The 23658-nt window shown below is 40.0% G+C and overlaps 1 protein-coding gene, 1 long non-coding RNA gene and 1 other non-coding gene across 8 annotated transcripts; 2 read left to right on the top strand and 1 right to left on the bottom strand.

Moving 5' to 3' along the window:
- Positions 1-4511: 4511 nt before the first annotated feature.
- Positions 4512-9312, bottom strand: TOMM7 (translocase of outer mitochondrial membrane 7). Its single transcript, XM_071735728.1, has 3 exons — positions 9141-9312; positions 6004-6052; positions 4512-4735 (listed from the first exon to the last, which is right to left on the bottom strand). The coding sequence occupies exons 1-3, from the start codon at positions 9241-9243 to the stop codon at positions 4720-4722; spliced, it is 168 nt and encodes a 55-aa protein (XP_071591829.1). The 5' UTR covers positions 9244-9312; the 3' UTR covers positions 4512-4719.
- Positions 9313-9346: 34 nt separating this feature from the next.
- LOC139792435 (uncharacterized) lies at positions 9347-22766 on the top strand. Of its 6 annotated transcripts, XR_011724275.1 has the most exons (6): positions 9347-9523; positions 12567-12777; positions 14287-14322; positions 15902-16049; positions 17200-17312; positions 17546-17908. It is a non-coding gene; the product is annotated as an uncharacterized lncRNA (long non-coding RNA). The 6 variants fall into 6 exon arrangements; XR_011724276.1 differs by lacking the exons at positions 17200-17312; positions 17546-17908 and adding an exon at positions 21277-22766 and having other exon boundaries at positions 9351-9523; XR_011724274.1 differs by lacking the exon at positions 17200-17312 and having other exon boundaries at positions 9351-9523.
- LOC139793817 (small nucleolar RNA SNORD93) lies at positions 14565-14652 on the top strand. The gene has a single exon (XR_011724814.1). It is a non-coding gene; the product is annotated as a small nucleolar RNA SNORD93 (small nucleolar RNA).
- Positions 22767-23658: the final 892 nt, after the last annotated feature.

Genomic DNA, 23658 nt, shown 5'->3' with positions numbered 1-23658 from the left:
CCAGGATGTGGTCTATACTCCTGGGGCGAGAACAGATGTAATGAACTTTATTTCCAAATTTATCAGTGCCATGATAGCTTAAATTCCAACTCTAACAAAATATTTCCAAAAATACCCAGGCTATAGAGTTTGGTTAAGCATTTTTTTCCTAATGAAAAACAATGCTTTAGATCCATTTCACTTACATCACACCACAATAAAAATAGATCTAAAGAAGCCCTTCATCTGTGGCCACGTTGGAAGATGGATGCACAAAGAAGCAAAGGATGCATTTTATACCTTGCCAACACAAGAGCCTGATGTGACAAAAGTATGGACATTGCTTTGGCCTGCAGAGCTTACTTACCAGAAAGCTACAGGTTTAGTGTTTATGTGAGTTTTGCTGCTGAATTCAAGAAAAAAGCATGTACCTACTGCTTTATAACTGTGATGAGATACAGTACAGTGACTTACTGCCAGCTGTGTTGACACCAGGAATTTGTAGCACAATTAAGTACTTGTTCTAAATTTCCTTCATTTTTACCTCAGAACTGGCCAGGCCTTGAAGAGCTTTTGGAGCAATCAAGTAGGTACTTTAGTTAACAATTAAATTTGTAAATTAAATTATAAAGAACAAATAAATACTGAGAGCCAGGTTGGGATTTTCTCTCCCTTGTTTAGCAATGCCTCTGAATGGACCAATTTTTCACACCCTGTTACCAGGAGATCACCACACAACAAGAAAACCACCAAACTCACAAGACTCCCTTCACATGCTAAGTACCACAGGATCTGTGGCTCCTTGTTTGCTCTGCATGCCTTTTTCTTAATATTTTTACTTAATTTTCACCTTATCTGTATTTCCTACCCCTCCGCACTGTTTGCTGTGCCCTCACTCACAGGAAGCCCCTCAGAGCCAAGCTTGCAGATGCTTTGCTAACAGGGCTGTGACAACTGAGAGCTGAAGAACTGCTGCCCATCAAGATTACCCAGTGGTACCAGGTTGTAACTGACTTCCTGACTTGAGCTGAACACAATGATGGGAGAAGCAGTTTAAAGAAAAAAAAATGCAGAAATTGTTCCTGAATGGTAAAACCACTACCAGCTGCTGAAATCACTGTGCCAGTGAACAAGATACTCAGAAGACAGGGTATCATATTGCTCCTTGCCCACCACAACCTCCTGATGCTTGGATAGTATTCTACAACATACTCTAGCCAAGGGGGGGAAACAGCCCATTTCTCCAGTTTTAGGTCAAGGAAAAAACTCTGTTTACATACACTCTCTCTGGAAACAAAACAAAAGGCACTGCTGCCATTGTCACCATTGCAGGAGGCAGGCCAGAAAACCTTGATAAGGAGAAACATCTTCCTGATGTGAAAAAAACATGGGCATGGGACTGCAGATGGAGAACAGGGCATTCTTACTGCATTAAAATCCTCAAGGTGCCTTTACTTTTGACAAGCAGTGTAATGAACACAGCAACCTTTGATGTCATTAAGAGGGATCTGGGTGGAAACATTCCCCTTGGCTTCTTGCACAATTGTCACTAGGTACAACAGGCTCCCATGGCAGCCTCCCACTTGGGGTATTTCCCTGACAGAGGAAACCACAAACACACTCCACCTCCACCTTTCAGCCAAAAGACACACAGCCAAACAGTTCCTGCTTCCAGATAAGATCAGCTGAAGATACCTCAAAGTTAGTACTATCTTCACAGCACACAGGAAGGCATCAATGATTTTATTTCACACACCTCAGCTTGTAGCCTTGAGCTCAAATCTGGAAGTCACAGCTCGCTGCACTACTCCCTGACTTTATCCCAACACTTAAAATGTTCACACAGGACTGGATCACATTACAGGAAAGAATCCATATTCGGCTGCAGAAGCTACTGACTCACACCATAGAGATCCATAAAAGTTAAGCAGAGGAGCTCATGTTTGTCTGAAGTGTCTCCCAACAGTAAAATAAAACTTTCCCAGGTTTTACTGCAGTAAAGATGGAGAAGCAAAAATTAGAGATTAGGACATTTAAACAAGTAATTCCTGACTTCAAGTCATGAGCCCACAGCCTAGACAAACATTCCTTCACTTTACTCCAGAGACCTAACCTCCCTAGCACCATCAGAAAAAAAAAAACGTTTTATTGAAACTAGCATATTTACTGAAGTTATTTTAAGGAATTAAGACTCTTCATAGGAATCCACTCAACATATAGCTTCAAAGAACACTGATCTGCTCTGAAAAGTACACCTGAATTTTGTGAAAATGACAAAAACTGCAGAGTAATTTCAAGATGCTACTACCAAAGATTTCTTCACTTTTAAACTTGGAAAAAAATTTTCATCCGATACAGTTTTTTTGCTACCTTATAATTTGTTACCAAGACTTACAGTTAATGCTTATTCTGTTGCTTTTTTCAGGGGAAAAACCTGAGTGTTTAAGGAGTCCCACCTGCCTTCTAGTTATGCAGAGAGAGAGAGAAAGAAAGAAACTGGATTAAACACTGCCTGGTTTTACAAAAGAAAAATGTTACGCTACATACTGGCATTCAATTTAACTTGACTTGAATGTACTATTAAAGACTTTTTCCCCCCCTCTCAAAGGTTCTATGCCATGCTAATGACTTTACTGAAGCATATTTGATTTTTTTTTTTTTTTTTTTGAGAAAATAATTTCACTTACTTCCATCATAGTAGTGAATTGCCAAAAATTTACTACCCAGCACAGGCAAAGTGAAATTTCAAAACAGTAACTACATAATTAATATTTATCCTACAATTCCAAATCTCAAAAAAACCTGAGCTACAACTACTTTTAAAGGAAATTTTAAGCACAGTGAGATCACAGAACTCAGCCTATGCACGATATACCCAAGCTTATGTAAAACTTTTAACAAATGAGACAAGAACACTTCCCTGTTTCTTTCCCTCTTGCCAAATACTACTATTCTTGGAAAGCAGCCAGAGAAACCATGTGGCAACCACAGACCCACAAACCACATCCCCAGATGTCTGACACACAACAGAGCATATGAAATACACTTGTGCAGGTGCCTGGGTCCACACACACACTGCTGGGTTCACTATTCCTTTGGTGAAGTGCAAAATCTGATTTTGATAAATCAGAGTAACTTTACACTGGATATCATACATCTTCATATTGATTATCTCTGGTTCTTCCAGCTGTTTCAGCAGAAGCAAAAAAGTTTCTCATAACTAAAGCCACTCAAGTACCAAGAGACTGTTTCAGTACTGTTGTAGTTAGGATCAGTCAAAAAGAAAAGGATCAGAATTTGAACTCCTTTTATAATTTAAGACATATGAGCAGCTACATTAGTCTGAAGTTATCATTAAAAAAAAAGGCGCTAGAAAATCTGCACTAGCAACAGGGTGTAGGGTCACAAGTCTTCTGCTCCATTACCCTGTCAGTGGTCTATTATCGTTAGCCACCCCAATATTTTATGGCATTTAACTGCTTCGATTAATGGAATTTTAGGAACAAAAATTTGTTTACATTAGCCCTCATAAATGTTTCACACTTTTTTTCTTTCAGAATTCTTGTATTTCAATTATTTTCTTCTTGGCTCATTTCTTATTTTCTTTCCAATCACATCTACCCTTAAAAAAAGCGTAGTTTTACCATGAATTTTCATACAGGATCAGACAATGAAGAATCTATTCCTCAAATAAATAATGTAAAACTTTTGTTTGCAATTCTGTTGCAATGATAACTAGGAAGTCAATAAACCTTATTTTAAAAATCACAGCAGAGATACAAACTGGCCTGTATTGTTCTAAAGAGGAGAAAGTAATTGACCCAACGCCGCTTCTATTGAACAGAAACCAAGCAATTGCCATTTCAGTGCTTGGATTTTAGGGAGGAAACCAACTGGAGCCAAACCAACCATATCCCAAAGAACAAGATTTAGGATTAAAAATAAAGTATATTGTTTAGCATACTTGTTTTCTCCATTTGTAAGAGTAAGTTCCTCTTACAATAAGAGCACTATATACACATACACAGCACTTTTGGAGTGTCCTCAAATAATCCCAAATTATGGGAAACATATATAGCATTTAAAGGAAAATTTGGCAGGAAAGTGTACTTTTTACTGTATGATTATGCTAGGAAAAACCAGTCATCTCTCAGTCCTCAAGGTGTCCAGAGGTGAACAAATCCAAGCAGAAGGGAGGGGTGAAGGGGAAACCAAACAAAACCACAAAAAACCCCAAGGTCAGCACAGTGACAAGCTGCAGAAGCTACCAATGCTTCAGGCAATAAATCTTTGAAGAATACTTAGGTGTTTCAAACATTAGCTCAGTTTTCTCTTTACTGTGAAAATAAAGAAGAATCTTCACCCAACAGATCATTATAATGCAAATACACACGGGAGCTGAATGTCACCGTGAGAAACCAAAGTTAAAAACCCCAAACCTAAAAACCAACAATGGGGTTGGTTCTGTAAGAAAAAAAAAAAACAAAAAAACCAACATCATACTTATGTAAAAAACTTAAAACTAATGCGTATCCATTGAAACTGTATTTATTTAATTACACTGTAATGCAAATAAATTAGGTCCATATAAACTCCACTTGGTTGTATGTACAACCTATGTCATTAGCAAGCTGATATGGGCCAGCTGGTGTAAGTGTCCACCTCATCCTCTGGAATGTACATATCTTCAGACACTTCCTCTGTCCATCAGCTGCTTCTAGAACAGGACTGCCACATCCTTCATCCCCAAAGTAGACTGGAAGAGGAGAGTGTAGGAAAAAAAGAATCAGATTTGCAGCATTACTTGTTTTTAAATGGGTATTTGTAAAACAGAAGTCTGAAGGGACAGCCCTGTAAATGTACTGAAATAAAGTAATTTTTAAAGTAAAATTTAACCATACAGAGCACAAACAGGTGCACAGCAAAATAAGCATCCATGAGCTTCAGATAAGACCCAAACACATGCTTTGGTATCAATGTTCATACACTATAGAGTGATATCCATACTTTATGCTGTGTAGAGACATCTAATGGACCAAGAAAAACGTATCAAACTGGTATTGAAGCTAAAATAGCAGACAAACAACTCCAGCAGTTTAGTTCTTAAGACAATGGAAGGTTTTACTGAACTTCTAGTATGGTCTTGCCAGGGTTGTTTTTTTGTTTGTTTGTTTGTTTTTCTCACATTTTCTACTGTTAAAAGTAGCTCCCTTGAATCATTGTATCCTAAAAAACTCTTTTTATGCATTTTTAATGTGAAGTTAGAAGAGTTAATTTATGACTTTGCAAACAGTACAGTCCATCAATTATTTACCTTAGGAATGCCTGGTTCTATGCAGTAACTGAAGATCTTTCAAGGCAAGCAAAAGAATCACATTTTCTTCAGAACTCTAATTAGCCTGATCCACAGGAAGCCCTCCAATAAAACTCAAATACTGCAAGAATTTATGTATTACTAATGTCGTGATATTGCAGCACTAACAACCAGTGCCTCAAGAAAAATGCAACATGAGCAAATTCACTTTGCTTCATGACTATGGCTAATACTGAAGTATAAGTAGCTCTTTATTTCATGCAGCTGTTAAGCAGTGTTACAACCATATTTGCAAAAGCAGAAGGAACTTGGGTTTCCTGAAAAGTTATTTCTCAGAGCAGAAACTTACACAAACAACAGCTTAGAAGGTCAGTTTCCACTCCAAAGGTGCAGGAAATCCCATACTCTTAAGAGCCATGCAAGATTAAAAGAAAGGCCCTCCCAGGACCTTGTTTTCCACTCCAAAGGTGCAGGAAATCCCATACTCTTAAGAGCCATGCAAGATTAAAAGAAAGGCCCTCCCAGGACCTTGTTTTTCACTGTCTTGTTTGGATTTCTAAAGAAATAAGAACCATGACCAGCTTTGCTTTCACTCTGAACAATTAAAAATATTGGATGAAAGAAATCTTTGCAACTGTTGCTGTCCAGGGCTAACAACCAGAGATAACATCCCAAACTATCTGCACTGGTTTTTCAGAGCTGATACATACCTCCAGATGGTTGGCTCAGGCATCCCAGGATCTGCACCTCTCTTAAAACCTGAAGTGAAACACACATTGCGTACATATATAACAATATCTATGTGCAGACTCCTACATAGATAAATCACTAAATTATTCCAGCACTTTAAATCGCAATAAACAAGAAAGCCTACTGAGAACAGAATCATGGCATGAAGTTGTGCACGAACCAGAACAAAAACTACACACTCTCACCAGGGCTATAAAGCAGAGAAAACAGACACAGGTACAGACTATTTTTTTAATTTATTTATTCTTACACTCATTTTTATCTGCCTTAAAATCCAGGGACACCTAGCTATGCAAGATGGAAGAAGTTACCTATGGCAAAGATCAAGACTTACCTACCTATAAACACACACACACACAAACATACAGAGTTTAAGGGCTGTTCAGAAAACAACACAAGGTAAAATCACCTGAAACACCTATAACTGGTGTATGTGAGCACGTTGAGCCCTAGCAGGCAATGTTCTGCCATGACATCTGATGCAGAACTTGAAAGCAATAATGCAGTAACAGTTCACTCAATCTAGGATGAGAGAATTCTAAATGTTAAATCAATTAAACCTAAAATCTTCTGGGTTTACTGGCACTTTTCAAAAAGCCACCTAGTACAAATCTTTGCAAGGAAACAAGGGGTTTGTCATTCTAACTCCCAGGAAAATCAAAAGAAATTACAAAGAATTCATCCTCAGCTAACGACTCAAATACCAACTCACTAAAGCAAATGTACAGTAGAGAAACAATTCACAATTCAGTGTACTAAGGTTCATCTTTGTCTGCTGGACTGTAAATTTCAAGTCTTGAAGCAGAAGTATGAAGTACATACATTGTTCAACACACTCTCTTCTACATTTGTTATCTAGAAATGTGTATTACATAACAAATACATTATTTCCCTTGTTTGTGTAAAATAATCAACATCAGCTTGCCTGAAACAGAGCCCATGAAGGTTAATGGAAAAACCTCCACTAATTTCATGGACACCGGGTCAGCTCTTTGCAGATAACCTTGCGTGATTTAAAACTGTTAAACACCCTGACTAATTTTCTTCTGTTCCCATGCAGCAACATTGCATTAAAATTCACGAAGTTGTATTAAAAGTCATACTCTGTGTGTATGAATTCACTGTTTATCAGTTTTTCCCCTTCCCTCCTGGTACTTTTAAATAAGCAAGCAAGGTTTAACAAAACTGCAGTGGTCTAATTTACCTACTTAGACCAAGGATAGCCACTTTAAAAAAACAGCAACAAAAAAACTTGACCAATGATCTATAATTGCACATTCACATACTGGATTCCTTCATATAACCCCTGAGTATCCCATCTTGACCTAGAAAGCCTCACAGAAAAACACAAAACCTCAAAATTTCTGGAAGTTCTTTGGTTGGACTTAATGATGTTAAAGGTCTTTTCTGACCAGAATGGTTTTATGCTTCTAACATCTTCCATTACAGCAAACAAATTTCTAAGATGACAACGTAGATGTAGAACAGCACACATTTTCAGGTGGTATGAAGTTAAACTACTACAATTTAAGTTCCTTACTGCTACATAACAGAAATATACTAGGCACCCTGGTATTAGAACAACTGTAAACAGAGTGAGATGGCTCTACATGACTTGAAATAACTAATTTCCTCTACTGTGCCTTGGGACAAAAAGCATCATTCCCATATTCACAGATACTGTCACCGAAGTAAAACCAAAACAAAACTTCAGCAAAATTAGTTTTTAAAACAGTACTGAAATTTCCACCCAAAAATTATCAATTTAAAAGAACCGATAAACTAAAACTGCAAATGTAACTAAAGTTCAAACCTAATACTGCCAATTAGTTTCACCCAGTGTTGGGAGTCGCCTCTTCTACTGGTTGTTGTTAAAGCATGTATGTAACTGTTGAAGAGACCAACTTTTTTCTAATTATTCCCTATTAAGTGAGCAACCAAAGCCCTTCAAATTGGACACTGCATTCCCTTCAGTCAATTAAAAACTATTGGCTCTGACTGCAAACAGGATTCACACCCTCCTCCTCCTGTACTGATGGCAAAGATGCTGCCTCTTTCAGATGCTTCTCCCAGCAGGCCCAGCAGAGTTGGGGCAGAAAGTAATCCAGCTGCACAAAGCAGGGCATTTTTCCTAGGGCTCCTGGGCACAGAAGAAACCAGCGCAAGTGTCAGGCCTGCTTGCACACGCAGCAATCTGAAGCAGGTCGAGCTCTTAAACAAGAACAGCTGATGGCACACAGCCCAAACTCAGCGTGAGAATTACCGGGAGGGATCCATCACCATATGACAAGGAGAAAGGGGAAAACACACCCCAGGCCTGACACCACGGCATCCCCTGAACGCTCCACAGCGAATCAGGAGCCGCGACATTTTCGGAGAGACCGTAACCTGCACCCAGCTGGAAACCCAGCCTCAGCCAGCGGCCGCGCTCCCTCACACCCCGAGGGAGAAGCAGCCGGGAAATCCTGCTGGAGCACCCGGGAAGCTCTGCAGGATTTACCCGCAGCTTCGTCTGCGGCCAAGCTGCTGCGGGGCACGCTCAGCCCCAGCGGGGCCCGACCACCCCCCGCGGTGCCCGCCCCTCACCGGGGAAGGGAACTGCTTCCGGGAAGGGAAAGGGGCAGGAAAACCTTGTTAAAAGAAACTAATTATAAAAATAACAACAACCGAAAAAAAAAAAAACCCGACGCAGCAACCACCTCGTAGGGGCAAACCTACCCCGCGGGTCTTCTAGTGTCGCCACCCCCCATAAGTCGTCGTCCGCCCGCCCCCCCCAAGACCCTGCCTGAGCCGCGCCGGCGCAGTGGGAGACTCTGAGTCCGGGGAGGGAGGGCAGGCAGTGCGCGGCGGGGAAAGCCTCCCCACTGCACGTGCCCTGCCTGCTGCCCCCCCTCCCCGCACCTCCGCCATCCCCCTTCTTCCTACAGAGCCAGGAGAGCAAGAAAGGCGCGGGAAGGAGGGAGGGCGAGGGCAAACACCACCACCACCATCCCCAACACACACACACGCACAGACGTCCGCTCCCTCCTCGCCCCCCCCCATAACCCCTCTCCGCCCCAACGTCCGCCGAGCGGGCGGTCCCCCCGCCGCCACTGACCGAGGTAAAGCACAACGGGGATGAAGCCCCAGCGAATGGCGAACTGGCCGCCCTTGAAGAGCTGTTGTAGCCGCTGCTTGGCCTCCTTGCTAAGCTTCGGCATTCCGGCGGCTCGGCAGAGAGGAGGAGGAGAAGGAGGAGGAGCCCAGCCCCACCGCCCCTGTAACGCTGCGTCACAGCGGTGGGAGGGACCCCACAGCGGCGCCGCCGGGGTGAGGGAGGAGACAGTCCCGCGGAGGCGTGCGGGTGGGTTTTCCCTTAGAAGGGCGAGCAAATGGCGGCTGCTGGGCTTCTGCTCCTCAGCGGGCATGCGCAGGGCCGGCTGGGCCGGATGACCGGGTCGGGCCGGTACCTCACCGCCGCGTCAGCACCGCAGGCCCAGGGTGAGGGGCCAGGGGAATTCCGCTGAATCGGGGTGTTTTTCTGAGGGTGAAGGGGGGCCGGGGGTGGGCCTTCTCTGTCTTGCCTGTGGGGTCCTGTATTGGCGGGTTTGTGTTTCTTTCCTGGAGCACTCAAGTTAAGTGCACACTTTGCACGCCGGCTCTGGAGGCTGGGAAGTGCCTTTTGGTAAGTGAGTGGGTGAGGTGGAGTAGAAGGAAAATGTTTCTGCGTGAAATTGAAAAAGCCTCTTCATCTTTGGTACCAGACTCTGTGATGTGTTCAATCTGTGGAAACTGAGTTACAGGAGTGAAGGCTTGACTGGAAATACGGGGAGAGGCATTCTGGTTTTAGATTTAATACATCAAAAACACCCGTACAGCGTATAGGGCTGCTTCTCCTTAAAACCACCGAGCCAGGAGAAGTCACTTTCTTTTCGAACTAATAAAAGCGTGGTCTCTGCAAGAACCCCTTGCAGGGCCCAAACCACCAAGGTGTTGCATGTTGGGCACTACTTCTGAGACATCTTGCTTGAGGAAGAGTGGCTTTTGGAAAAGGACTCGGGGGTGTTGGTGAACAGCCGGCTGAATATGAGCCAGCAGCGTTCCCAGGTGGACAAGAAGGCCATCAGCATCCTGGCTTGTATGGGGAATAGTTTGGGCAGCAGGACTGGGGAAGAGATTTTTCCCCTGCATTTGGCACTGTTGAGGCTGCACCTCGAGTACCGTGTTCGGTTCTGGGCTCCTCACTACAAGGACAGTGAGGTGCTGGAGCATATCCAGAGAAGGGCAATGAAGCTAGTGAGGGGTTAGTAGAGCAAGTGTTAAAAGGGTCATCGTACAGAACTGGGGTTGTTTGGTCAGGAGAAAAGGAGGCTGAGGGGAGACCTTATTGCTCTCTACAGCTACCTGAAGGGAAGTTGTAGTGAGATGAGGTTGGTCTCTTCTCCATAGTAACAAGTGACAGAGCAAGAGGAATAGGCCTCAAGTTGTGTCAGGGGTGATTTAGATTAGATATTTTGAAAAATTTCTTTACGGAAAGGATAGTCAGGCACTGGAACAGGATGCCCCAGGGAAGTGGTAGAGTCACCATCTCTGGAGGTGTTTAAAATATGTGTAGATGTTGTGCTTAGGGATATGGTTTAGTGGTGGACTTGGCAGTGTGCCAGGTTAATGGTTGGACTTGGTGATCTTAAAGATCTTTTCCAACCGAAATGATTCTAGGATTCTTTATGCAGTGTGCTTTCACATGCACTAAATATATAGATGGGATACATCAGTGTTCCTAGGCATGTGACTGACATGTAGTTAATAATAATTGATAAGCATAGCAGGGGCTTAGAGTTTGTGAGTGGCTTTATAGCCTGAACAACTTACATCTGATTAAAGGTTAGGCACCAGTGCTGTAGTTCATCAGCAGATGAACATCAGTAGGAAGCTCAGGCTGTGAGCCTATACCTTTCCCAATATTGTCAGCCTCCATGGCAAATGGCATATGTCATAAGATGTATTTTTTAGTATATTCACAGCCATTAGGGGCGACAAAGTGACATATTGTGGAAGAATATATTGTGTCATTTTACTTTGTAAGAGTTAGTTTTGCTTGATGAAGTTTTCAAACAATCAGTTTTGGCATATTCCACTTCATACATGTACAGCAGTGGATTGCTTCTGGTCCCCAAATTTAGTACTGTATAACTATTGTTAAATTGTTTTAGGGATTAGTTTTCTAATTGAGCTAGAAATTCTGACTCAGAATTGAGGTAAGTACTTCTGTTCATAGGTTTGCATTGCCTTTCAATTTTTTTTGGTATATCACTGTAGTCAGACTTTTCAAACTAGTGCTCATGAGCACAATTGTGCAAACATTCAAAGTGACAAATCTACTTCTGACCATGTGCAGTGCAAGAGGCACATTGATTTGTCAGTAATAGTCATACTCCAAAAATGCAAACCAATGAACCTTCTTTTCTGACCTTTGGAATGCAAGAGAAGTGGTTGCTGCAGGAAAAGTACTTCTCAGCCCTTGGTGTTAAACTGATTTTCCTTTGAAAATTATGAGACTGAGTCAAACCTGTTTCCACAATATTGTTACTGTTATAGCTTGGTCTTTCTAAACATATAAAACCAGCTGTTCTTTACAGAACACACCTTGTTAATAACCTCTTACAAAACAATACATTAAAATGTGATCCAGTGCATTGGAATTAAATTCAAAAGGTATTTTCTTTAAACTTGTTTTCTTAGTGGAAATGAGATTCAGAGGTTCAAATGTACAAAACAGCTGATCTAAGTGGTTAAACACCTCTGTCTCCTTTTACTATAAATTGGTTTAACAGTGCCACTTGTGATACAGTATATTCTTATAGATCTTCTTGAGAAAGAGTATTCACAGCAGTGCACCATGTGTACCAGCTGCTTCTCCACACATCAAGTCAAGGCATCATTTTCAGAGCAGAGCAGCTTTCCTTCATAGGTCTCATTTCTTGTGTCTTCTAATGTTAATATGTTATCAAAAGCCTGTAGGCTATTTCCTTTATGTAACCACAGAAACCAGGAAATAAGTATCACAGAAGTTAGTATTTCCGTGCCATGGCTCTCTTGCAAACAAAATCAGTTCTGTGACCTGGAAGAGCACAAATGCATATGTTTTGTATGCAAATAACACAGAGTGGATTCCTTATAGCTAATGGTCTAAGTTTTCTATAGTGTTACAGACTGAAGCTAAGAAAAGGTATCTGTAAACTAAGAAAAGTGACTGGAGAACAGCACTCCTTCCATCGTAACATACATCCATAGTCTCATTCTGTCCAGACAATCATACTTGCAGTAAAACTCCCCAAAAAACAACAACCCCTCCCCCCCCCCAACAAAACAGCCACACAAACAAACAAAACCCCATACAATACCAAAAAAAGCAGAGCATGCCAACAGTAAAGGTTTGTACTGATTTCAGAAGTTTTCTGTGCCTTTATTTGGCTCCAGTTGCACCTACAGTGTTAGGGGATCTAAAGAGCCTTTTGGTGAGCTAATGGGTTTTATCCCAAAGGGTAGAAGAGCATCAATCATCTTCCCTTCAATTTCTTGCTGGTGGGACAGCACTATTCAAATAATTGAAGTATTGAAAATTGTTCCCTAAAGTCAATTATGCCTATGACTGTGTATGAAACAGAGCTGTTTTGAAGGGAGAATTAACACTCAAAGAAATTGGTAGTGTAAGAAACTGATGGAGGCAGCTTTGCCTGGAGAAGACAGAACAAGTAAAATGTTGTGGGTGTGCTGTGGGTACTAATTCATGTTTGTAATTTATTGTGGCAACTCTTGAGGTTTGTTGGTGTTGGTTTTTTGATAGTGAAGACCAAAACATGGTAATTCCATTAAGTAAGAAAAACAAGAGCTCCAGTTGCTGGAGTGACAAAAGGCATTTAGTAATACCATGTGTTGAAAATTTTTTGTTAAAAAAACCCTCTTTAAATTTATTTTTCCTCGTAATTCATGTAATCAGCAGCAACAATAAAATTTGGAATAAAAGTGGAGAGGTTTTAATTTGAATCCCTACTGTTTTATCAAGTTGATTAGCAGTAATTCCAAGTGCTGTGTTTTCATAGCAAAGAAATGCCACCAACTGTAAACCAGCCAAATGTTTCTGGTTTTATGGATAAAGGAGAGAATTTAAATTCTTAGAGACATGAATGAATCTCCTAAGTGCTAGTCTTCTGTTCAGGGAAATAAAGCCACTCATTCTGATGGCTTTATCTTGTCTTTGTTCATTGGTGCAAAGTGTATATTTCAGGTTAAAGAACTGCAGACTTTCAAAGCTGCAGCTCCACACACCACTAAGTAAAACCATGCCAGAGTTCATGTAACTCAGCTGAAGAAGGAGGCAAAGTGAAGGTGCACAGTAGAGCTTGTGAAAAATCACTGTAAACTCTACTTAGCAAATCCCTGCAGACCTCCATTATGTTTGTATCACTCTCACTTTGGAGATTTCTCCTTCAGTTTAGTGCCAGGAGACTGCATTAAATTCATCTGCTTGGGAACAAAGTTTGAGTTTGACTCTGGCTCTGTTTAGGAGGAACTTGGATTTCAAAGATAGGATGGTAGATATCTCAGACTTGAGTAAAAATGGTACTAGACATTCATTTTCTTATTGCAATTACGCTTTCTGGTTTTAGTGTCCCCTGGTAATGATGATCTTTTTCTTTCATTCCACTTTAGTGTTCCCATTCATTTAGTCTAACAAATCCCAGCTACTCTGCAGCACTAATAGTATGGTAAACGTTCCTTGTCATTTCATAGGGAGCCAAATTAAAATGGAAAGCACTACAATCAAAAGAAAATGACTAAGGCTGCTGAATGATGTCATGTAGGAAAGTCAGAATTCTAAAATGTCACTTCCTTGAATCTTGCTAAGACTTAGATTACTTGGGGGTGAATATGTTTGAGTTCTTGCACTTATTTTCAGAACAGAATTGCAATACAGAGCAGCAATGCATATAAAAATTTTCTAAAAATTAGAATATAGGCAGAATTAATTTCTGTGTTATACCCATTGGCTGTACTCCGGTCACTGTCTGATATGGGATATTTTCTAAAAGAGTGGTATTGTCAGATGCTTAAAAGTAGTAAAATTATTAGAGTGGTAGGAACAAAAGGCAAAATATAGTAATTTGGTATACTTAATACAATAACTGCAATTAAAATAAAATAGAGTGGTCATATAGAGTTGAGTGCAAACACAGTAATAGTTTAATTATTTTTTGTTACAGCAGCTGAGGCCAGTGAAGGTGAAGCAGCACTCTGAGGTGAGATAGCATTGGAATGCTTTTAGACCTTTGAGAAGAATCTGTTGTGCTTGAAAATTTAATACTACCTGCTGCAAATTTTACTATTGTTTGAAACTTGACTTTCCCATTCTCCCCGTCTCCATTTGATAATGAAAACGGGTTAAAAATTAAAATTTAAAGAATACTGCTACCTTTTAACATAAGTAGTTCCTCTAAAATCACAACAGTTCTTAAATGCATATTTTTGTGATTGCAGTGTTTGGCCGAGGATGAAAACTATCATCTGATTCCATGCATACTTTCAGTGATACGCAGAAATCTGATGGATTAAAGGATTTTCTGAGGCCAAAACTAACATCCAAATATATGCGTTCTTTGTTTTTAAATTAAGCTTTTTTTTTTTTTTAGTATCTGAGTAGTGAATTTCAGTAGCTCTAGGAGGATTTTCCTCTAAAGATACAAACTTAAACCTCTTACTCATCAAGAGATCTTAACAGATTTTCATTGCTGAAAGAAGTGGTGTTATAACAGCACACATCTATGAAGATTTCAAAGGACTGAAAAGATACTTGGTTTAGGCAAATTTTTGCTGCAATGGAAAGAAGATGAGAAAAGTAGTGAATATATTCTCATTTCCAAAATAGTCTTTGCTTTCAGTATGCTCGTTTTCATACCAATTCTGACTTCAGCAAATTGCAACCATGAAACTGAGACAGCAAGTCTTTGCATCAGTTGACAGCATTGCATATGAAAATATTTCTCCTTGATAAAGAACATAAAATTGGAGCACTTGAAAAATAAGAAACATAATTAGAAGTCACATTCTGCTTCCTCTCTTCAGTGAGCATTTATTCAATCTTTCTTAGCGTCCATCCCCAAAAAATAAACATGCTGCTGAAACAACTTTTTCTGTCAGTGAAATATTTGAAAATTGTAACTAATTGATGTGCAGCATTCGCTTTGCTGGTTTACAGTAGTGCTCTTGGATGCTCTAGTTCAGATTTTTCAAGATAGATGTATACAACAAGCAGATACTGATTATCTCCTGGTTATAAGCAAAGAGTAAACAAGTTGTAAAGCAGAAAACTCCGAGTTGAAATACACCAGGTAGATGTGGAACAGGTTTGTGTGGGTTTTCTGCTAGAATGCAAGTTTGTTCTGGTTTTTACCTTGTCACTGTTCAAAAAAATTACCTGTCATTACAGTTACTGTGAATATCCCTAAGTGTCCTTTTCCTTTGACACATCCAATACACAAAGGGTGTTTGTCAAAATCAAGATTTTAAAGTAAAAATTATTTTTTTAATTTAACATAGCTTTAATTTAAATAGGATCTAAAGCTTCAGTTCTTCAAAAACAGTCTAGGTTTTAGTGTTGTCAGTGTAATAGTTTTAACAACTCATAATGCAAATAAGAATTCAGAGCATAATAGGAAGGGTAAAAATATGTATATTTTTAGATCTTGAATAAGATTACTCAGTCAACAAAGTAACTGTGTCATGTATATGCATAAACTGAATCTTTCTAAGTATATCTAAATGCTGAACAAATTAGTTAAACTGAATGTAAGTATTAATTTATCTTCATTTTTCACTCAGAGGGAATTCACATCAGAAACTTAAGAACAAATTATTTTTCATATTTCTCATTCAGCATGGCCTAACCATGACCAACAAGGTAAGGAGCTGCTCATGCCTCATTTTGCCAAGCTCTATCAGAATAAATTTCCTGAGCTTCCTACTAAAGGTAACACTCTAGAAAGGACTGCCCTTCAGAACTTGAAGTTGAAGCAATATTGATGAAAGTGGCAGCACTTAGGTCTGTCTTTATTTTTTCACATTTCACTGAAAATTCTTTTGAGATCTTCAGCACATGGAAGGTTATAATCAGTAATTATGTATTATTATGAGAAGTAATTAAGGCCTTTCATAGATACCAGAAGGTATCAAGGAGAGCTCTTTGCTTCTTTGCAAGTCTTGCATAGTGCTACCAGGATTCAATAAAGCCCATTTGATGGTTAATGAACTTTTTACTATTCTATCAAAATAAAGCTTAATCTCTTAAAATGCTGTCCCTTTTGCCCTTCATACATAATTTCTGACCAGATTTTGACTATTTGAGCATAATCAGATGCCATATTTAGCCTAGACAAATGTTTTTAGATTTTACTGGTTTTAATATATTATCAAGTAGACATGCAAGCATATCTTCTCTATACATTGACAGCCTTTTTCACAATCTGTAAGTATATCTGATATTCTATCAATGCATAGAACACCAATGACCTTCCAGGAATATATCTGTCAGTGTTTTGGTGTGGCAGTGCTGCTGATTTTCTGCTAGGATTATTAAACACCTCCAACAGTAATCCCCTAGAAGTGCAGAATGACAGTCATTTTAGCTACTGTTTTTTGGAAGCCTCGTTTAAGAGAGTGACTTGTAACAGTACATACTGGAGTGATACTGAGATTTCGGTAGGTTTTTACATTACTTTTTACATCACCTACCTAAAGAAAAACAAAACAAAACCTAAAAAACAACCAAACAAAACCCTGACAAAAAGTAAGGACAGATTAGCTGTGTGCCTTTCACTTCTTCCCGTAAGACGTTGTATGGACTCCTAAATATTTTATTCTGAATGGTAGCCATTTCAAAAAGAATTTAAGTACATGCAGTTGCAGAGAACATCCAAGGAAATTTTGAAAGTTCCTTTTGTTCTACTTTATAAGGTCTGTTAGGCATACTCAGCACAAGCTATGAATGTGATCCTGATTTTCAAGCACTTGAAAGGTCCAAGTAAAATGACATATGTTTAATATTTCTATTCTTTGCCCTTTTTTCATTCATATATTAAGTGCACATCTGAAGAAACCCATATATTGCTCCTTTATTTTAGATTTAGGTAGCAGTCACAAGAAATTAGCTGCTGTTAAGAGTAACAAAGCATGAAGATGACAGGAAAAATGAGCAGAAGCTTTTCAGCTTAAGCACATCCTCTGGGGCATAATGGTACAAGTTTTTGTATTCCAGACACAAATGTCACCTTGGGGTTGAAATCATGCTAGATGAATCTATGTAACTAAGATAGCTTCCCCCAATTATCTTCCCACTTTAAATAGAGAAAGGAAAATGAGTCCTCCTGAGTTAAGAGATAAGTTAATTGCATGTGGGATTTGTGATGGAAAATTCTCTCTTTATAAACACAGCAATAAAAATTATTTTTCTCTGCTTTCATATTTTAGGGGGAAAGACTGCTTCTAGTTGGAGTACTAGACTAGACTGATACTGGTCTCTTTTAGGACATAAGTAGTTGATTAGTACATGTAGCACTGTGTACTGGAGTTGTTAATTATATAATAGCAAAATATTTTTCAGTATTCTTTCTATAAGGTACCTTTAAAATCATGTGCAGAATGATTTCCATGCAGAATAACTTCCCATGTTATTTATTAGTCCCAGCAACTCTGATGTGAATTACATGCTGGTGGGCTATTGAAAACCTCAACAACAAGAATCTGCCAGTAAGCCTAGACTTTAAAAATAAATCCACACGTTATTTATCTAGTATTAAAAATAAATGCTGGCTAAAAGTCTCAATTCATAAATTGTATCAGTTTCTCTTCATTTAGTTCCTTCACTTCATTACAGAAAGGCATTATTGATCCAAAAGCTATTAGCAGTGTTTCATTAAAGCCAGTGGAGGGCAGACTTGAATTGGAAATTGTTTTTACTACAGTTACTTGGACTTAAAACACCATATAGTCCCCTTGAGCTCAAAGCTGATGAGGATCTCATCACTTTTCTACTATTCTAATTACACTTGTGCTGGATAAAAGCTTCTTTGCAATTGCTGTTTGGCAAAAGGAGTGTTTTGCTGTGTCAGAGTAAGAATAGTGAATGTTTAAATAAAGATTCTAGTATGAAAGTGGGTAAGTTGGTGTATTAGCAGCTGTGTGTTACAGGGTAAAATTAACATTACTTAGTAATTAATCATACCTATCTTTAAATGGTTTTTAAAAGCTAGTGAATATAATTATCACAATTTTACAGATAAAGAAACTGAGCAATGCAGTGGTAGCCTTTCAAGTTATCCATCTAGGTAACCTACAGAAACAAGAACAAAATGTAGATTTCTGAGATTTAGTCCAGAGCTCAAGCATATCTATGAAATGTCTAACTCTTGGAAACATTATGGAAATATTGAGCTTAAATGAGTCCAGTGGAAATTATGACTACATTGAAAATTACAGAGTTAGATTGGGCATTAGTATGCAGAAATGGGGATTTGGATGTGTTGTTTCTTTCATGAACTCTAATACATTTCACATATCAAGTCCTCTAAATAACAAGATTAGGGTAACAAACTACACTGCTTTTTGCACTCCCCAGTAAAAAATCTGGTGGAGAAATAAATACCCTTGTCCTTTTTTCTCACCATAGTAGCATTAAAAGAACAAACCTCCATTCATCCATACATCCATTAAATGTACATCCATTTAGCTGGTCACCCAGATGTCAGGCTCCACATCCTTGTGTCAAGTATTGCAAAAACCTTTGTCTCAGAGGGTGAAAAATGAGATGTTACCTGGGAGCCAGCTGTATTTGATTCTGGACACTTACCACAAGAAAATCTTAGACATTTGTTCTGAGACAATTATATAGTTATTATTTCAAATTTGCCTTGGGTTTCTGCAGAAAGCAGGAAGACTGCTGTTAGCTCACCAGCTGGTTGGTTTCTGCTGTGCCCAGAGATCACAAGTTGGTCTTGCTAAATGCCTGATGACAGCACTACACTTGTGTCACCTGAAACACTTTAGTTTAGCCAGGACTGCTGACCCACTCACCACTGCATAACTCCCTGACAGCAAGGAAATTAATTCAGGTGCTGTAAGGAATTGATGCTACTTGAAAGATCAGTGCCTGGCAATATTAACTAAAGGCCTGATAAATATGAAGGCTTTAAGAGACTTAAGTTGGTTTCCAAACACTCAAGTGTTTTACTATTGGCATCACAAACTGGATTTTCTACTTAAGTAAGATGTTGTAAATCCAGAGCAATCTCAAAATTTTCTTCTCTGGGGTGCCTCTAGATTTCCTACCTCAAGAGCACAATTTTCTCCATATTTTTTCTCTTACAATTGATGTTTGAAGGATTGCAAAGCTCCTGCCTTGATATGTGTTTGGCACATTCTTTATCTCAAATCAGAAGATGAACACTGAGGGGGAAAACGTAGTTTGATAAGAACCATCTCTCCCACACCATAAACAGTATGTATTTGGGGGGCTCTGAAGCCATTGTGCAAAAATAAGTTTAAACTCATTTGCCCCCTAACACAGCTGGGCCATTTGTCACTCAGGTAGGTGGCCCGAGGCAACCTCTCAGTCATGCTGGCTACCAAGAGCTGGTAGAGGGAGGAGATGACCTGACTCTAAGAGACCTCAAGAGGCCCATCCTAGCCTGTGGTGACTACAAAAGCTGCTCCACTGGTGTGCTGAAGCCCTCCCATGCTGTGGCTGATCCCTCACCATCAACCAGAACAACCTTTGCCATGCTGGGTAAGACCACAGTAGCCCAGCACAAGGAATACTCTGCTTTCTGGATCGTCTCCAAGGATAAAGGTCTTAATTCAGGCATTACTAAATTAAAGAGTCTCAAAATTACAGTGTTGGAGTGTAATTAAGCTGTGAAAGCAGCCAAGTGGCAGGTGCTGACAGTAATTCAGCCACGCCACACACGCTCAGTCTCAGGTCTGTGCAGGGCAGTGGGGGTGATAACCAGGAGCTGGAAGAAGTGCATGAGCCACTGCCAAGTGTAAAGAAGCTCTCATCCAGCTGTGTAAAAAAAAAAGGAAAAACTGCAAAAACACTAACACCATCCTGAAAAGCTCCATGAACCTTCTTGCATAGAGTTGCCATGCAAAGAAACTGGCCCAGGCCCCACTTAAAAATTAATTTCAGACTCTGAAATCTCCAAGAACATGAGGCACATGCTGAGGAAAAGAGTCTGGGGTTTTACTCTAGCTATAGAGGGAAGCAGTACTCTATCAGGGGCTGCTAGACACTGGTTAAATATAGTTTTTGCCAACTAAGATGCAGGAGAGAAATCTGAGGGAAGCTAACTGAAAGACAAGCACTTCTAATGATTCTCTTGTGAAGTTAATGTGAAGCAGTGAGAAGTAAACCCATCCTGGGCAGATTTTTGTTTATGAGGGCCAGAATTAAGCTGGCATCTTTGGGAGCAAGCAAGAGTATCCAGGAGATGCAATAGGTTATTATTTTCTTTTATATATTTGATATAGAACACATAGAAGGGCAATGGAAAAGACACATACTAGTGTTTCTGACACTTGCAAAAGTCCCACTTAGGGACAAAACACTGGGATTTTGGTATAAGTGCAGTTCATGCTCCCACACAACCCTATATAGGGCAAGTGTTTCTCAGATTGCAGATCATGGTTAAGTCTGTCAAGTTATATACAAAATGTTAGAAAAAAAACGGCTCTGTTCAGCAACAAGACCCTTTCTCCTGACCAGGCTGGTGAGAAGAAACTGCAATTACAGAATCAATACCTTGAAACTGTGAGTGTAACATACCTGTCTCCGTGGGATCTGTTTCCTTCCTCCAGGGCCAGGTTTGCACTGCAGTCAGAAACTGCAGCTTGTTCTCACCTCAGGGCAGCTGAGTTTCTGTTAACACAGAGGGAAAGTAAACACTGCTGATAAACACTGCTAAAAGACTCTGTATTATCTGGAAGCACACAGTCCATCACACAACAGGAAGAAACAAATTCCTTTTACCTCAAGGAGTAATGAATGCTGTAATGTCTGCTTAGGCTCTCAAGTGGCATTAGTGCTGTAACACCTTGCTTTTGTTTTTAACTTCTTCACTTGGAATATTCATTTTCCTCCTTCACAGGAATTGTAAATAGTAGGGTTTTTTTCATGCAGGACTAATTTTTTCTCTTCACTGCAGTTTCCAAGGGAGTCTACAAACTACTAGATGGAGGCAGCCACCACTGCTTCAAGAACAACTACCAGAAAGAGCTTATACACATCTTAATCCTGTGGAAAATAAGTACATTGCAAAATATCATCTGAGTAAAATGGGAAGAAAGCAGAATGGTATCTTTTGTTTCCACCTGACAAAGCAGACCCATACCATAACTACACAAATGCAGGCACTAGGATGCACAAACACATTTTCAACTCAGATACCAGCTTTTCTAGGCATGCTGCTCCAACCAGTCTGGTGTTTGAGTAGATACCAGCTCTTGGCTAGGATTCTGTGCTTCCAAGAAATGACATTCATCTTGCCCTTTTAGAGTAGAGCGCTCCAGAACAATATCCATAAGGTTCCTGCTTTTCTGCTTGTGGCTTCCAATGAGAGCCAGGGAAAGTGGGAGCAGCTCAAGTCTAGCAGCAGCCAAACTAGAGAGGGATCTTCCACCACAGAAGTCACACGTGGCTGATACACCTTTTTGAGCAGCCACTGTATGAGTGAAAGGCAATCTCCAGGCATGCTCCACAGACAGAGCCACAGCAAGAAAAACAGGACCAAGCAGAGGAAGCCACTGTAGAAAACTCTTGAATGTTGAAAGCTTTGATTCTGCAAAGTATCTCAATGCTGGCCTGAAAAATGCAAATTTGAAGGCCACTGATCTTAAGGTATTAATCTACATGCAAGGGATTCATATATACAAAACCTTCTGTACCCAAAGAAGGAAGGGTAAGGCAGGAACAATAAAAGCACAAAATCTAAGATGAAGGATGATGTTCTGTTCTCATGAGCCATTCTTACTGAATTCAAATGTCAAGGTGTTTGCTGATAGAAAACAGAACATCCACCTCTGTTTTGGGTAAGTGGAAATACAGTGAAAAGATACCAGAGCCTCCCATTTAGTGGTGTGAACAATGACAGAAGAAAACAATGCTGTATCTGAACTGTGCTGATGTGGCTGAGGGAATGAAAAGCATTTTTCCTGCCTTACAATGCACGTGCTGCAGTGTCTTCAGGGAGACTCTGATCTACAGGAGTCAGATCAATGCTGTGTTGGCCTTTTGGGGCAAAATCTTCTGGCTGCAGATACCATGAGAAGAATGTGGCATGAAGGGCTCTGATCTAAATGGACAAAGCATTTATTATTCTTTCATTTTCCTTCCATGCTTCTGAGTCCTCAGTGTAAGCTAGTGCAAACCTTCAGGCAGTTACTTAACTCCCTGTTTTCCAGACAGAGGTGGAAGAATAGATGCTTAAGGGGTGGCATTTCTCCTCTAGCTGAAGGCAGCTGGTTCCTTTCTCACCTTCAGGCAGCCAAATGTAAAAAGTCTAACTCCCTCTTCAACAAAACACTTCATGTTACTCACCAGCTTTTATTGGAGCTAATAGGGAATAAAGATGACCAAACATGCTGGGTACAGTATGCAGTCTGATAACGTGGACTAATAATCGTTTTCCTGGCCCCAGAAAACACCACATTTTTTGTGTGACACCCAATATTGAGCTACCTGAAGCAGAACAGAAGAGACAATCGATCTGTGTTAGAAAGTGCCTCCCTTTCACAATTAGCCCAGCTGGCTTCATTAAGCCTGCTTCTCTATCACCCCATGTTGCCCTTCATGCCAGGTACACAGTATCACATTCTGGTTTGTCCTCACAGATGAGAAGTGCCAACATAAGGGAAGGTTAGAGGAATGTCTGGCAACATAATTCTTTTTATCCTTCCTAAATATTGTGGTAACTGTGCCATTATCTCCAGTTCCCAGTGGCTGCAGGCTGTGGCCCCAGGCTCTATCACACCATTGACTGGTCTTAAAATTTAAACACACTTCATTCATGTAGTCATTTTTGGTATTTCCATCTACACAGGTCAGTCCTTTGTCCTGAAAATCCATCAGGAGAGGTGAGGTAGAGGAATGATTTCTATACAACACTAATTTGGAAGCCACACTTTGTTTCTAAGCAGTGTTTTAAATCTGGCACAAATATATCATGAGATAAAAACATTTGAGAAAAGCAGTCCTTTAGACAACTCCACATTTTTCAGCTGATATCCAAGGCTGCTATAGATTAAAAGTAGTCAATTTCCAGATGCCTGGAGACATTAAAGTACTTTGGGAGTGCCTAGTTTCAAGATGTCTAGCACTTGGCAGCAGCTCTTTCCTCAGGATTTCTGTGCCTGTTCCTGGGGGATATTTCTGCCACTTCGTATGTTTTTGTGTTTGTTTTTTTAATATTTAAATCTATTTACAGTAAATAGCAATAGTTACAATTCCCACACTAACACATCACACTAAATGTATGCTCAGGACTGGTGGGATATTTGGGCTGATTTTAATCCCTACACTCCAAATGCAG

Source organism: Heliangelus exortis, chromosome 2 (genome assembly GCF_036169615.1).
Source record: "Heliangelus exortis chromosome 2, bHelExo1.hap1, whole genome shotgun sequence".
Classification (NCBI taxonomy): Eukaryota; Metazoa; Chordata; class Aves; order Apodiformes; family Trochilidae; genus Heliangelus; species Heliangelus exortis.
This window is presented reverse-complemented; position numbering and strand designations above follow the sequence as displayed.

Excerpts from the sequence above, each read along its gene's own strand:
- TOMM7 (XM_071735728.1), bottom strand. The coding sequence starts at position 9,243 with ATGCCGAAGCTTAGCAAGGAGGCCAAGCAGCGGCTACAACAGCTCTTC. Across the intron at positions 6,053-9,140 it reads CCCCGTTGTGCTTTACCTCG|GTTTTAAGAGAGGTGCAGAT; the intron begins GTCAGTGGCGGC and ends GTTTCACTTCAG.